The 13,046-nt window shown below is 58.7% G+C and overlaps 2 protein-coding genes across 3 annotated transcripts; one reads left to right on the top strand and one right to left on the bottom strand.

Annotated features, from left to right (window-relative positions):
- Positions 1–284: 284 nt before the first annotated feature.
- BAK1 (BCL2 antagonist/killer 1) lies at positions 285–6,663 on the bottom strand. Of its 2 annotated transcripts, XM_073810846.1 has the most exons (7): positions 6,489–6,663; positions 4,730–4,920; positions 4,521–4,626; positions 3,532–3,667; positions 3,066–3,209; positions 1,780–1,960; positions 285–1,653 (listed from the first exon to the last, which is right to left on the bottom strand). In XM_073810846.1, exons 3-7 carry the CDS (start codon positions 4,591–4,593, stop codon positions 1,549–1,551), a joined length of 639 nt encoding a protein of 212 aa, XP_073666947.1. In that variant the 5' UTR covers positions 4,594–4,626; positions 4,730–4,920; positions 6,489–6,663; the 3' UTR covers positions 285–1,548. The 2 variants fall into 2 exon arrangements, with proteins under 2 accessions (XP_073666947.1, XP_033720304.1); XM_033864413.2 differs by lacking the exon at positions 4,730–4,920 and having other exon boundaries at positions 6,489–6,661.
- Positions 6,664–6,856: 193 nt separating this feature from the next.
- On the top strand, positions 6,857–12,818 carry LOC117313870 (gametogenetin-binding protein 1-like). Its single transcript, XM_033864414.2, has 6 exons — positions 6,857–8,137; positions 8,789–8,907; positions 9,309–9,403; positions 9,586–9,730; positions 10,737–10,876; positions 12,553–12,818. Exons 1-6 carry the CDS (start codon positions 7,686–7,688, stop codon positions 12,601–12,603), a joined length of 1,002 nt encoding a protein of 333 aa, XP_033720305.1. The 5' UTR covers positions 6,857–7,685; the 3' UTR covers positions 12,604–12,818.
- Positions 12,819–13,046: the final 228 nt, after the last annotated feature.

Genomic DNA, 13,046 nt, shown 5'->3' with positions numbered 1-13,046 from the left:
CAGAGCCTAGCAGTTTGGAGACCCCTGACTCTCTGTGGGGATGGGAAACTTGCCTGGAACCCAAAGAAATGAGGGTAGTTCCTGGAGAAGGGGCTGGAGAAGAGTGGGGAGGGGCCAAGGCCTTCTAGGAGGCTGGAGAAACACACCCAGCCCTCCACAGGATTCAGGAGGCCCGAGATGAGACCTGTCAGTAAAAACCAGGTGAAAGCCAGGCATGCCCAGGTTCCCCGTCCAGCCTGATGGACAGAAGGGTAGCAGAGGAGACAAAAATGATCAAGTGGGAGTGGAGGGATTGCAGTTTATTTTCAGACACACTCAGAGGGTGGGAGGTGGCCAGCTGGCTCCATCTGCACCCCCTCCCTGCATTTGGCTTCATCAAGAACTCCTCTCCCCTGACCTCCAAACCCCTAGGCTGTACAAGGTAGACGAGGCACTCCTACCCCACCCATCAGGAGAGGCTTGGGCAGGTGTGGAGTGAGGAGTGTAGAGACTGGGGGTAGAGTTCAAATATTCACAGTTCCTCTATCCGTAACCCCAGATTACACTGTGCCCAGGCCACGAGGGCGGCTCCCAACCCTGGGATTCCTAGTGGTGTTAATAGCCCTTCTCTCACTCAGAAACTTCAAGTTGAGCTCCCTACCCCCTTTCCCTGACCATAACAAAACTGCAGTCCTAAACCCTGTAGCCTGGGCGAGGAGGGGGCCTCAGCACCGCACTCACCCAAGCCCCCTGCCTGCCTTTTCTGGAGTGATGGGGGTGGGGCGAGCTTCACTTGTAGTGAGCAGGGGTGGGGTCTGGGTGTGGGAGCAAGTGGTAATAGGTGAGGGGAAGGGAGAGAATGAGGGCCTCAGGAGGCAGGCTTGGAAGGTGCTGATGGTCTGCACCCCTACTCCACCCCCACTGCACCCCCAGAATCCCTGAGAGTCCAGCTGCAAAGGCAATATGGGGCAGTGGGAGCGGGGCGGGGAGGAGAGCTGAGCCATACCTCGTCTCCACCCCCCACTGGTCCTGTTCCTGGGGGACATGATGTTTAGGAAGGGCCAGGACTGAGCTCCAGGCCCAGCATTTAAGCTCTGACCTTCCAGAACAGCTGAATCCTGGGAAAGGGTAGGGCTATTAACCCCCACACCCCAGACGTCCTGGCTTTGGGTAGAGAGGTGGGAATCGGAGGGGGGCAGTGTCCCCCCAAGGATATTATAAAAAGCTAAAACCGTTAACAACTCCTTGGGGAGAAGCGGCTCATAGCCTCTTGCTTCCCCAACTTATCATCTCCCCAAAACCCAGTAGACAGGGCTGAGGGGGTCCCAGAGAGCTAAGGGAGGGGGCCATAGCCCCTCTCTGAGAGGGGGCCCTTTAGCACCATGCAATGTTGGGGCACCCGTGCAGTCTGATGGACCCCTGGGCAGGGACCCTCCAAACCTGGAGTGCCCACTTGCTAAAGCTTCTGTGCTCTTAAGGAGGGGACCCCTGCAGGGGAGGAGGTGAAGGGAGAAGACTGGGCCAAAGTCCACGCAGGGGTCTCAAGACCCCAAAGGACCCCTCCAGGAGTCATGACTTGAAAAATCTTCGTAACACAAACTGGCCCAACAAAACCACAGCCAGACCTATCAGCACATTCCGGATGGGACCGTTTCCCAAGTCCAGGGCTGCCACCTGCCAGGAGAGACAGAGTGGTCATAGGGGGGCTGGCGGCATATTCGGCTCCTGGGGACTGGGGTGGGGCTGGGAGAGGGGCGGCCCTAGCAGCAGGGAGGAGGTGGTCAATGCTTGGGCACTCACCCAGCCACCCCTCTGTGCGATCCACCGGGCAATGCAGTGATGCAACATGAAGTCGGCCACGAAGCGGGTCACCTGGCCCAGGAAGCCAGTCAGGCCGCGCTGGTAGACGTGGAGGGCCAGGCGGTAGCCAAAGCCCAGCAGAGCCACCACTCGGCCCCAGTTGATGCCGCTCTCAAACAGGCTGTGGGCCGAGGAGATACAGTCAGTGGAGACCTCTAGAGGGCCCTTCATCTGTTTGCCTCTCCCACCCCCTTGGAGACCCCTACCCCTCTCCCAGCTGGAAAGCAAAATGGCTTAGCTGTGAATGGAGGTGGTAGAGGCTGCCCCAGCCTGGCCTCAATTTGGTTAGAGCCCGTGTCTCTGTGAAAGGAGAAAGCTCAGAGGGCAGATGAATGGGATGCTGCTGCTGGGGCTGGGGCCCCAGGGCTGGGGGAGCAAAGGGGCACAGAGAGCGTGGAGGGCAGAGCGAGCAGACGGAGGCAGCAGGGAGATTACCTGTGGGCATTGCTGCTGGCCTGGCAGCCCGAGGGACAGCAGAGAGAAAAGGACAGAAGAGGAGGTTAGGACAGTCCAGTCCTGGAATCACAGCTGAGTGGGCGGTGGCCTCTCAGGACACGGGCAGGATGTTTCAGCTCCGAGCACTAATTCTGAATCTATCGGCTACTCCTGCCTTCACCCTCAGCCTCGAACCTACCCTGAGACTGGCCTCTTTAACCAGATGGTGACAACAGCTAACACCTTTAAGTGCAGACACTGTTCTAAGCATATTTCCCCTATTTTACGGACCAGGAAACTGAAGGCTAGGAAGTTTCACAAAGCCGGTAAATGGCAAAGCTGAGATTTGCCCAGGCTGCTGGTTTCTTTAACCACTGCCTGTCTGACACCAGATTATAGCATCTGGAAGCCATTTCCAGGACCTGGTGGGCTGAAGCCAGAGCCAGCAACCATCTTTGGTGTGAAATGTGGTTCCAAATCAGAAGGAGAGCCGTGTCCCAGCGGGGCTGGGGAGCTCTGGGGACACCCCCACCGCGAGCCCCTCTATAGCCCTGATCTAACAGGTCAAGTCCTCGGGGCCAGAGTTAACAAGGGCTGTGTGCTTATGCAGAGATGAAGAGTCTGGGCTCAGAAAGAGAAAGACAGGGGCCCAAGGCCCCGCGTGAGTTAACAGCAGACACGGGGACAGCAAACACGTCTTCTGGTGCCGACAGAGAAGTGTGTCCCCCATCCCGTGGGCAGGGCCTGGCATGGTGGTGACAGCACAGCGGAGAGGCAGTGGCCAGAGCTACCTTGAGGCGATCTTGGTGAAATACTCATAGGCGTTCTCTGCTGTTGGCTGCAGGTGCTGCAACATGGCCTGGAACTCGGAGTCGTAGCGCCGGTTGATGTCATCCCCGATGATGGCCAGCTGGCGACCCACCTGCCCCATGGTGCTCAAGGAACGGTAGGCAGCAGGTGAGCTGGGGCCTGGGCTCATGGCGAAGGGCTCCTCCCCGAGATGCCCCAGCCTTGGGCCCCCCCTCCTTGGCGGTCCCAACCGTGTTCTCAGACACGAGGGCTGGGCCCAGGGACAAGGGGCAGGCATGTGCTGAAAAGGATGCCAGGTCCCGGATGGGGGTGGGAACCCACATGAAAAAGGAGCAGCAGTGGGAAAAACCCCCAGGCCTGTCCAGCTCCCAGGACCTGCATGGTGACCCCACGTGAGCCTCCAACTCCCTGAACATGTCCCCGTGGGCCCAGGGGGCTGCTGCTCACCTGCTAGGTTCTAGGGACAAGGTGACCATTTCTGGGTCAGTGGGCGCAGCCGCCCCCTCGGCCTCCTGCTCCTGCTGATGGCGGTAAAAGACGTAGCTGCGGAAAACCTCCTCCGTGTCCCGGGCTACCTGCTCCTCTGAGGATCAAAGCCAGGAGTCAGGGAGGAAGTGCTCTGGGGATGGTTCACTCTGCCTGTGGACAGAGGTGTCCCTCCTCTAGCCCTTAGTTACCACCTAGGGCTGACACTGAAAAGAGGATTCTTGTCACAGCTGCCTTGTGGAATAGGTGACCCCCAGTTTACGGATGGGGAAACTGAGGTGCAGTGTTTACGTAACTTGCACGAGCGTGTACAGCTGGAGAGAGCGGTGCAGCCAGGATAGAATCCCAGGCATTTGGGTCCCCGACTTTATTTTAGTTTGTCCAAGGCACCGAGCCCTTATGGCTTAGGGAACGTGGGAGACAGAATTTGAAATCGTAGCCCAGAAAAGCCACATCGGGAAATAGTGACAGACCTGGGACTGAACCCAAAGTCCAGGGAACAGCCTGTGCTGGGCCGCGAGCTGCAGGCGTCCCTGACGTTCCCCTTGGAAGAGGAAAGAGGGACAGCCATTTTACTTCCTCCCCAAAGTCGTTAACAATCCCTCTCCCTGTTAAGCGGACCTGACTCGGTGATAGGTGGATTTACTTCCTTATTTCTCCCAGGGCAGGGATAGGACAGCCACACCCCACTCTTCTTTCCTCCTCCTCGCAGATGGCAGGGTGCCCACCTCATGCACACTGCCCCGCCTCCCCCAGCCTCTGCACCCCCCACTGCTGCCCCCCTGCCTGCATTGGGTAGGGAGATGCTTTTCTCCTTTACCCAAGGTGAGGAAACTGAGGCGGGAGAGCCTGCCTTTAAATCTTGCCCGGCTTGTCCACATCTGCTCTCTCCATCCTCACAGACGGCCCTGGTGGTTATGGGAGGGGTGAGGGGGCAGAAAGACAGTTACCCGAAGTGGAGGAGGGGTCAGGTTCTTCTTCGCACCCCTGCCTGGGAGGACCTGGGCCTTGTCCGGATGCCATTTCTCAGGTCCTGGCAGGAATGGCAGTGTTAGCCTGTGGGGGTGAGTAGGAAAGCAGATGGGGACCAGAGGTTCCAACAGCACACGGAGGGAGGGGACCCCCACTCCTGAAAGACCGCACCGTCCTAAGAACTTACTGAGTATTTCACTGGCAGTTCTTCAAGGAGACTGGGAGTGAGAAAGGCCGGGCAGCCAAGATTCCCACCCAGGGGTCAGCCAGGGCCCAGGGAGGGGTGGCCGCAGCAGTGCCCGAGTGGATCTCTAGTCGCACTGGGAGGCGAGTTTCAGAAGCTGGGGTTCCTTCCACTGCTCCGGGGCCTCCTGCACCCTACGCAGCACACGCTTACTGCAGACTTGCCACCTTCCAGCCAATGACCCACGAAGCCGTCCCCGAAGGTTCCACTTCCCCTTGGCTAGTCAGAACACACCTGTTTTCCAACTCAGGCCCGTTAGCCGCAAGCATTTCCTGAGTACCTATGGTATACTTCTACCATGTATGTTCAAGTACTCCCCAGGGAGTGTGGGACATGGAAAGAACACATTAACCTGGCAGGGTAAGCAATGTCATACCCATTTTACAGGTGGGAAAAGGGAGGCACAAAGAAGTTAGTGCCCAAGGCCACAGAGCTAGTCAAGGAGTCAGGTTGGTTATTTGAATTTCCACGAGTCAGTCCTCCACTCAGCACTCATTTCAGATTTATTTTTCAGTTTGTGGACCTTAGAGGCTGTCCTTTCCGGGGAAACTTCCCTTGTTTGCGTCCCGCCTGTGATCTTCACATTTCTGCCTAGCAGGTGGTTGAGGAAATCACATGTACCCCTTGCTCTCCTGTCTCCAGCCCCTATTTTCCTCCTTTGCCCAGTCCTGGCCACAACCCCAGTATGCTCTGTAAACCTCCACAGAGGGAGTATTTCCTGGACATAAGCTATTTCACTTTCAATTTGCACCCCCTTCACTTCCCCCCACCCCAAAGCTGCCTCCATCACCCAGGCGGGAAGCCACCCTCCTCCTCTCCCTGGGAGGGCCTGTGTCCCCTCCCCCCACCTTCCCTCTCAGGCCTGGGGCCATTTTCGAAAGTGCCTGAGGAGAAGGGTGGGGAAAGTCCGGACCACCTGTGCTCTCCACCCCTTCACTGTCTCAGGGCAGGGACAGGGAGAAGACCAACTCTCCCCTCCTCCACCCCTGGGTGCTCAGACTCCTTATGACAGACCTTTGCCTGGCAGACCCCCATCCCAGAAGCTTCTTCCTGAACAAGGTACCTTCCTCTCTCCCTTGGTCTCCGAAACCCAGTGCCCCCAGGACAGCAGGGCTGGAGGATGCTGATTGCATCTCGACTGCCTCTACCGCTACCCCTGGGGCTCAATGCTGGGGAGAAAGTGGAGCCTCAGAACCGGCCCCAGGGCCAGAGGCCTATGCCAACCTGGTTCTACCTCTGCCCCCATCCAAGTGGCCTGACTTCCTGGTAGGGAGAGTCCACTGTGCCCCACCTGCGGGGTTTGCTGGGCCCAGGATGTTTCCCGGGGCGGGGGGGAGATGCAGACCTAGCCCTGCTGAAGACCTAGTCTTAGGGCTCCTGGGACAGCAGGAAGTGCTGTGAAAGTTCTCCCCCTGCCCTTGACCTTGGCTCTGACCTCCACTCCCATCCCCCAGACTGCTAAAGAACCTGGTTCTTTAGCACCCGATTCTCTGGCACCAGGGCCAGGCCAAGAGGGAAAGCTGTCTGAGGAGCAGCCAGAGGGAGCCCCGGCCGGATCAGGCCCTGAGCAGGAGTTGGTGGAGCTGCCCAGACAAGCCTCGAGGCCTCCCCCTCCCCACCGGGTTCCCTGCGGGCTCCCTGCCTCACCCTGGGCCTGGGGCTGCCGAGAGTGGGGAGCATGGGCAGGACCCTCCCGGCTTACCTGCCCGGACCCTGGCCCAGGCCCGGGACGGCTCAGCAGGGCAGAGGCTGGAGATCCTGAGGAGCCAGTGGCTGCTCCCAGGGTCAGGTACCCAGGTCTGGCTCCCAGGAAGGGGCGTCAGTGAATTCCTGGTGTCTGGATGCAGCCTCTGCTGGTCCCAGCACGGCCCTGGGGACCCGCGAGGCTGCGGCGATCATAGAGGTGCCGGCGGTTCCCGGCTCCAATCAGCTCCCTCTAGAGGAAGTTGCTCTGTGGCCGCCGGATGCAGATGCCCCAGCCTACAGGGCTCCCAGGCGGAGAGAGCGGCTCCCACCCAGGCAGAGTGGCTCCCCCTCCCCCACTGCTTTTCCCACCGTTGATTCCCAGTCCTCATCCTTGATCTTTCCCCTGCTTCCATCAATGTCAATAAAAAAGCCAGGATGGCGAGGTTTCTTAAGCGCCACTGTGTACCCGGCACTTTAAAACCTCTTTGGAACAACCCTTGGAAGTAAGTGCAGTGGACCACACCCATCTTAGAGCTGAACAAACTGAGGCTCAGCTGGTTTAAGGAACCTTGCCCAAGGTCACTGAGCTGGGTTTATAATCAGGTCTGTAGGTGCCGTGAGGAATAATAATACAAAATTGAGATTCAACGCGCAATTAAGACCTGTACACCAAGCACCTCGGTGGTCTGCAGAGAGAAAAATCCTGAATGTGATAGGCAGGTAAACATGAAAACACAGTGGGTCTGTGCTACCATCTGGGCATGTGCCAGCTGGATACTGAGAGGAGAGAGAAGAGGGAGGACAGAGACTCTCTGGCCTCAGGGATTGAATGGTTCTCAAGGACAGAAGCTACCGCAGCCAGGGAAGGACAGGCCTGGAGAGAGCTGTGTGCCTCCACCCCATTCTCAGAGTTGGGGTTCTCCAGACACCTCTGCCTGCCCCCCACCCTGGTGTTTCCTGGAGCCTCGCCAACCCCCTCTCCCTTCAGGCTGGCTCCCCAGGCCTCCTTCCCCTGCCTCATCAACCCCTTGCACTCTCTGCCCCCAACTAAGCCCTCCTACCTTCTCCCCCCACCCCTCCCCTACCTTTGCCTTCTAGAACTCCTGGAAGTTTCCAACTGGAGGGTTTAATTTGAAAACTCCTCCTTTTCTTAAGTAGTTGGTCCTGAGGTGGCTGCTGTGGCCCCTCCCTCTGAGTCAGGGTCCTTGTCAGGATGGAGGCCCCAGCTTCAAGCCCTCGATCCCGAATTTTGGGCCACTCCTCTATGTTCCGCTTTTTCCGTAGCCTGGTGGGGAGCAAGGGCAGCCCAAAGAGCTCAGAGAAGGCCCTGCTGGGGGGCCAGTCTTGTCCCTTTCGAGAGCAGAACGCCACCCCTTTGATGACTGATCACCAGGGAGGAGCAGGGCGGGAGTCCAGGCCTCCTGCCACGCTGCCCTACACCTTCTCTGTGGCCCTGCCACAGTCCGACCCCTCGGGGCTGGGGCTGGGGAACACAGGGCCCCAGACCCCTACCCCCGTGGAGGTCCTGAGGGTCCTGGCTCAGGGTGTAGAGGTGAAGCCAGTCCTGCCCAGAGGAAGCCAGGAGGTGCTGGGCAACCTGTCTGAGTTGGAGGAGAGGGAAGAGGAACAGACAGAGGTAGCAGGGGATACAGGGACCTCAGACAGGTGAGGGGCCGGGCTGTGGATGGTGGGAAGGAGCCTGGGATGGAGGAACTGGGAGGAGGCCTGGATGTAAGAAGGGGGAAGGATGTGGGCCTGAGATGGGAGGACCCAAATTGGGGAGGGGCCAGGAGCGGACTCCTTGGGTGGACAGAGGACTGGGTGGGCATGGTTGGACAGACGTGTCAGGGGTGGAGAGGAGCCTGGAGATGTGGGGAGGGGGTGAGGCAGAGATGGGGGTCCTCCCGCAAGTGAGTGGTTGTGGAGGGAGGCATCATCGAGAGGAAAGGGGGGTGCTCTGGGTTGAGCCGGGGCTCCTGTTACTTCCCAGCTCCTTCCTGGGCCCCACTCCCCCCACCTTCCCTCCCCACTCTCTCCCTCCCGGTTCCCACTCTCATTTGGACCTGGCACCCACCCCTGGTGAGGAAGGGGGCCCACTTCTCTCTCTGCTCCCCACGCCCCTCCTCACCCTACTTTTGGGGAGGGATCATCCCCTCTGTGATGAAGACCCCAGAGGGCCGAGCAGGGAGTAGTTGGGAGCAGGAGGTTAGAGGAAGCTGAGCAGGGCCTCTAGGAGAGCCTTGGAGGGTTTAGGGGGCCTTCACCACATCTCTGGGCCCCACCTGCCACCCCCGTCTGACTATGCTTGGGGATCAGGGGCCACTTTGCCCAAGCCTTGGCGGTGGAGCAAGGATGCTTGCAGAGGGCCATGGGGCCACTGGATATCAGCCCCGAGACCTTCACCGGGGAGGAGGAGAAGGAGCGTCTGCTTGATGGTGAGTGTGGTGGCCGCAGGTGTGGGGGACATGCCGGGGGTGTAGGGCCGGGAAGGACACAGGGCAGTTTGAGGGGACGCTAGAGGCGGGCTGCCTGGGTTTGAATCCCACCTCCACTAGGCCAAGCTGTGTGATGGTGGCGAGTCACTCAACCTTTCTGTGTCTCACTTTCCTCATCTGCAAAATGGGAATATAATAGTACCTATCCCAGAGGGCAGTAGCAAGAATTGAGTGAGATTTTCTCTGTGAAGTGCCTAGAACTGTGCCCAGCATGTAGCAGGTGTTTGCTAAAGAAAACAAGGAAACCTGGCCCTCAGCTCAGCCTCCTGATGGCCCTGTCCTCCTGGGCCTGGGCTGCCTCTTGCTGCTGTGAGCTATCAGTGACCACTACCGCTCCACAGGAGACCTCAGGCTGGCCTCCTCCCAGGTGGGGGCAACTCCCTGGAACCGCCTCCTCAGCTTGTACAAACAGCTCCAGAAATCGGCCCCGGCCAAGGTCAGTGGGGCTAGCTGAAAGTGCGGGGTGAGGCCTGGGTGGGGCCCAGGGGGGCAGCCACCTGCCTGAACCTCTTGAGAGCCGTTGTTCCCTCCTGCTTTCTGTTCTGGGTCTCTGTGGGCGTGGGGGCTGCAGGCTCGGCCCCACCCTCCTCACCTGCTCAGTCATGGGCACACCCTCAGATCCCTCTCAAGGAAGGCCTGCCCTGTGAGGAGAAAGGCGGGGAAGAGGAAACAGAGGAGGACAGCTCACTCAAGCTCTGTGTCCCAGGCATTGTCACCCTCCAGTCGCCGCTGCATAAGACTTTTAGGTCGACAGATACAGTAGGTAAATGTGGTGCCCCCACCTCCCCACCCAGCCAGCTCCCCCACAGAAGGAGCCCCACTTGGGTCAGTGGCTCATGGATGCGATACCAGTTCTGACCACCAGGTGGAACCAGAGGACCTAAGATGACTGCCCAAGCTGGAGGAGCTGTGTGTGGCTGGTCCCGAGGCTGAGCTGGGTCTAGCAAGGGTCCTCCTCCCTCGGGGCCCGGGTGGGCAGCAGAGGGTGGAGGGGTGGGGGGCGGGTTGTGACTGGGACTGCGGCTCCTTGAGCACCACCCTTTCCCAGCCTGGAATTCTAACTCCTTCAGTGGCCACCTCCATCCCTGGTTTTCCCATCGTGCGTGCACTGCTGTGACAGTACCCCAGAAGGCCCCCTCTCCCACTGCAGCCCACTTGCCGCCCTGACATGGTGAGCAGATGGCTTAGTGGTAATAACATACTCCAATAAAATCACTGTTGACATTTTCATAGCCATTACTATGGGCCAAACCCTCCTCTAAGCACTTTTCATGAAATACTGCGTTATAACTCTGAGGTAGGTTCTGTTACAGTCTCCACTTCACTGTGAGGAAACTGAGGCACAGAGAGGTTAAGTAACTTGTCCAAGATCACACAGCTAGTAAGTGGCAGAGCTGGGACTTGATCCCAGGAGGTTTGGGTTGTTCCAGATCTGTGCTCTGGAATTGGTGGCTGGAGGGGGCAGGGTGGGGTAGGGCAGATGTCTGCCCCTTGCATGCTGTCCCCAGAAGGTAAGTAAAGAGACTCACACTCAAGCTGGTGGGAGGGAGCCCATGGAAAGCGAGTGTCCTGGGGAGGGCAGGGCAGTGGGGAGGTGTTGTCTGGCTGGCTCCAGGGACTGGATGGAGAAGGGGCCCAGCTGGGAAGGCCAGGGGCTGCACAGGGCTGGGTGAGGTTTGGAGAGCCAGAGCCCCCTCCTCTCCCTTCGATCCCCAGCAGGTTGTCCACCCTTCTCCTGCCTGTCCCATGCCCATCTCTCTGACTCTCAGGTTTCGTGGAGTCGGAGTTAAAGAAGCTTCTGGTAGTGCAACAGGAGTTCCGCCTCTGGAAGATGGGTGGCCATGAGGGCCGGAAGCTGCTGACCCAGCCAGAGATCACCCTGGAGGAGGCAGGCATTGTGGATGTCCAGGTATGCCCGCCCATCCTGCCCCCACCCTCTGCCTGAGAGCCCTGGAGAGAGTGGGGCTGGAGGCCTCCCCTCTCCACAGCTGCTGGCCCAGGCTCCAGCCCCCATGCTGGGCAGGAAGTGCTTAACTCCTTCTTGGTGGTGGTATCTCTGAGAGCAGGATCCTGACCCCCTGCACACACACACTCCTCCATCAGTCTCTCTCACTTGACCTGAGTCCATTTTTAAGGCTTCACTGCCGTTCACTTGCTGTATGGCCTTGGGCAAGTCCCTTCCCCTCTCTGGGCCTCAGTTTCCTCATCTCTACATTGAGGGGACTTGTCTAGGTGGCTTTAAGGCTTTCCTGCACATCTGTCATTCGCATAATGTTGCTCTTTTTCTGTTTTCTCTCCCATTCACACCCACACCAACTCCCACAAACACACATAGGTGCGGGGGAGTTACCTACCTGGTCACACCAAGGACCACCTACAGCCCACCCTCCTTGACATTGGCCTCAAAGGTTAGGCCTGTCCCAGCTTCTCTGAGTGCACATTGATGGATATGTTGATGAAAAATGTGTCAATGTCCTTCTTGGGTTAATTTCCACTCATTCATCAGCTCATCCTTTCATTCAGTGGACATCTGCCCCTGACGGTGTGTGTAGTTTACAAAAGGAAGGAGCAAAGTCTTTAGTCGAAGTCTCTGACCTGGCATGACTTGCTCTGTGACTTTGAATGTGGGCCTTGGTTTCTTTACCTGAAGAGGGGACCATTGGAGGATCAAATGAGCTGCCGAGTGTGTAGCCCTCAACTTCAAAGGGCGCTCCAGCGCCAGGGAGTATGACTCACCCCTTGGGGGTCGTTAATACCAGAAATACTTGCCTACCGGGTACTGAGGGGCAGCCTTCCCGTTGTCTTGAGCCTGCAGGCTATGTGTCAGGGTGCCCCTCTGTGCTCTGGAGAACCTCACCCTAAACCACACAGGTGGTCACTCTGGCAGGGCCCCTGCTTTTGTCTTTTCCTGCTAAAGGGAGCTCTCCTCCCCTCTCCCCTCCACTCCAGGACCACCCCCTGAGCCGGCCTGCCCCAGCCCCAGGGGTCACAGTCCTAGGGTAGCCTGAACATCACTGGGGGCCCCTAGGGAGTTTCTGGAGTAGAGGACCAGCTGAGTCCTCACTTGGGGACAGGGCTGCCTCAGGGATATCTTCCTGCTGTGGGTGTTACAAGGATTCTGTCCTTATTACCTCCCCCCACTCTCTCCTTATCTGCCCTCAGAGACACCAAGCTGAGGGGGGAAGGAAGCTGCCCCCCAGCCTTTGGGGAATGCTGGGGACCTGGGGGAGGGGCGCTGAGGCACCAGAAGCACCACCCTAGGCTGGAGGGAAGGATGCAGAGCCCCCTTGGTGTGGTGTCTAGGATAGAGGTGAAGGAGGGGAGGGCTTGGCTGGGGTGCCTGGCTCCAGGGGCTTCCCAGGAATCCCCCAAGCTGGAGGGAGAAGGTTACCTCCATTCTATGGGAGGGAGGTGGCTCAGGGCTAGTGGGCCTGGCCTGCTGTGGGCACCTGGGGGAGGGTCTGGAAAGGTGGCCTTGGGGTGCTTGTCTCTGAGGGCAGGTGGGATGGTTCTGGGGGTACAGAGCAGGAAGAGGAGAGCCCAAAGATGCAAAGGCATCTTCCTTCACCCACTTCCGCCCCCCAGCACCTGCTCCTTGAGGAGATGAATGAGATGGAAAACTGGCCTCCAGAGTGAAGCTGGTGCTGGCCTGAGTCTGCCCTGCCCCGGGTCCCTGCAGCCTGTGTAGAGATGTATCCGCCTCCTCTTAGGGCACCTCAAGGAGCCCCTGGGGCCAAGGGGTCTTTAATAAATGGTATCCATGTGTCTGCAGGGTGGGCCTGCCCGGCACACTGTCCCCACTCTTCAGACTCAGGCCTGTGATGTTATTAATAAAACTCAGTTTGACTTTGGCCTTCTTGCCTGTCTGTCTGCCGACCTGGCCCCTCATCCTCCACCCAAGAACAAGCTCAGGGTTCTCAGTCTAGTTCTAGTCCATGCCTACAGGCTGCCAGGCCACCCCAGCTGCAGAGCCCTGGGTTCCATCTGAGCTGGAGGACGGGAGGTTTAATGCACCTGACCCAGGGGTGGGGAAGGACCTGGGGCCCAGAGTGAGCGCCGGGGGAGCCCCTGCTGCCACA

This window comes from Tursiops truncatus, chromosome 10 (assembly GCF_011762595.2).
Source record: "Tursiops truncatus isolate mTurTru1 chromosome 10, mTurTru1.mat.Y, whole genome shotgun sequence".
Taxonomy (NCBI): Eukaryota; Metazoa; Chordata; class Mammalia; order Artiodactyla; family Delphinidae; genus Tursiops; species Tursiops truncatus.
Note: the sequence above shows the minus strand (reverse complement) of the source record. Positions and strands in the feature narration are given on the sequence as shown.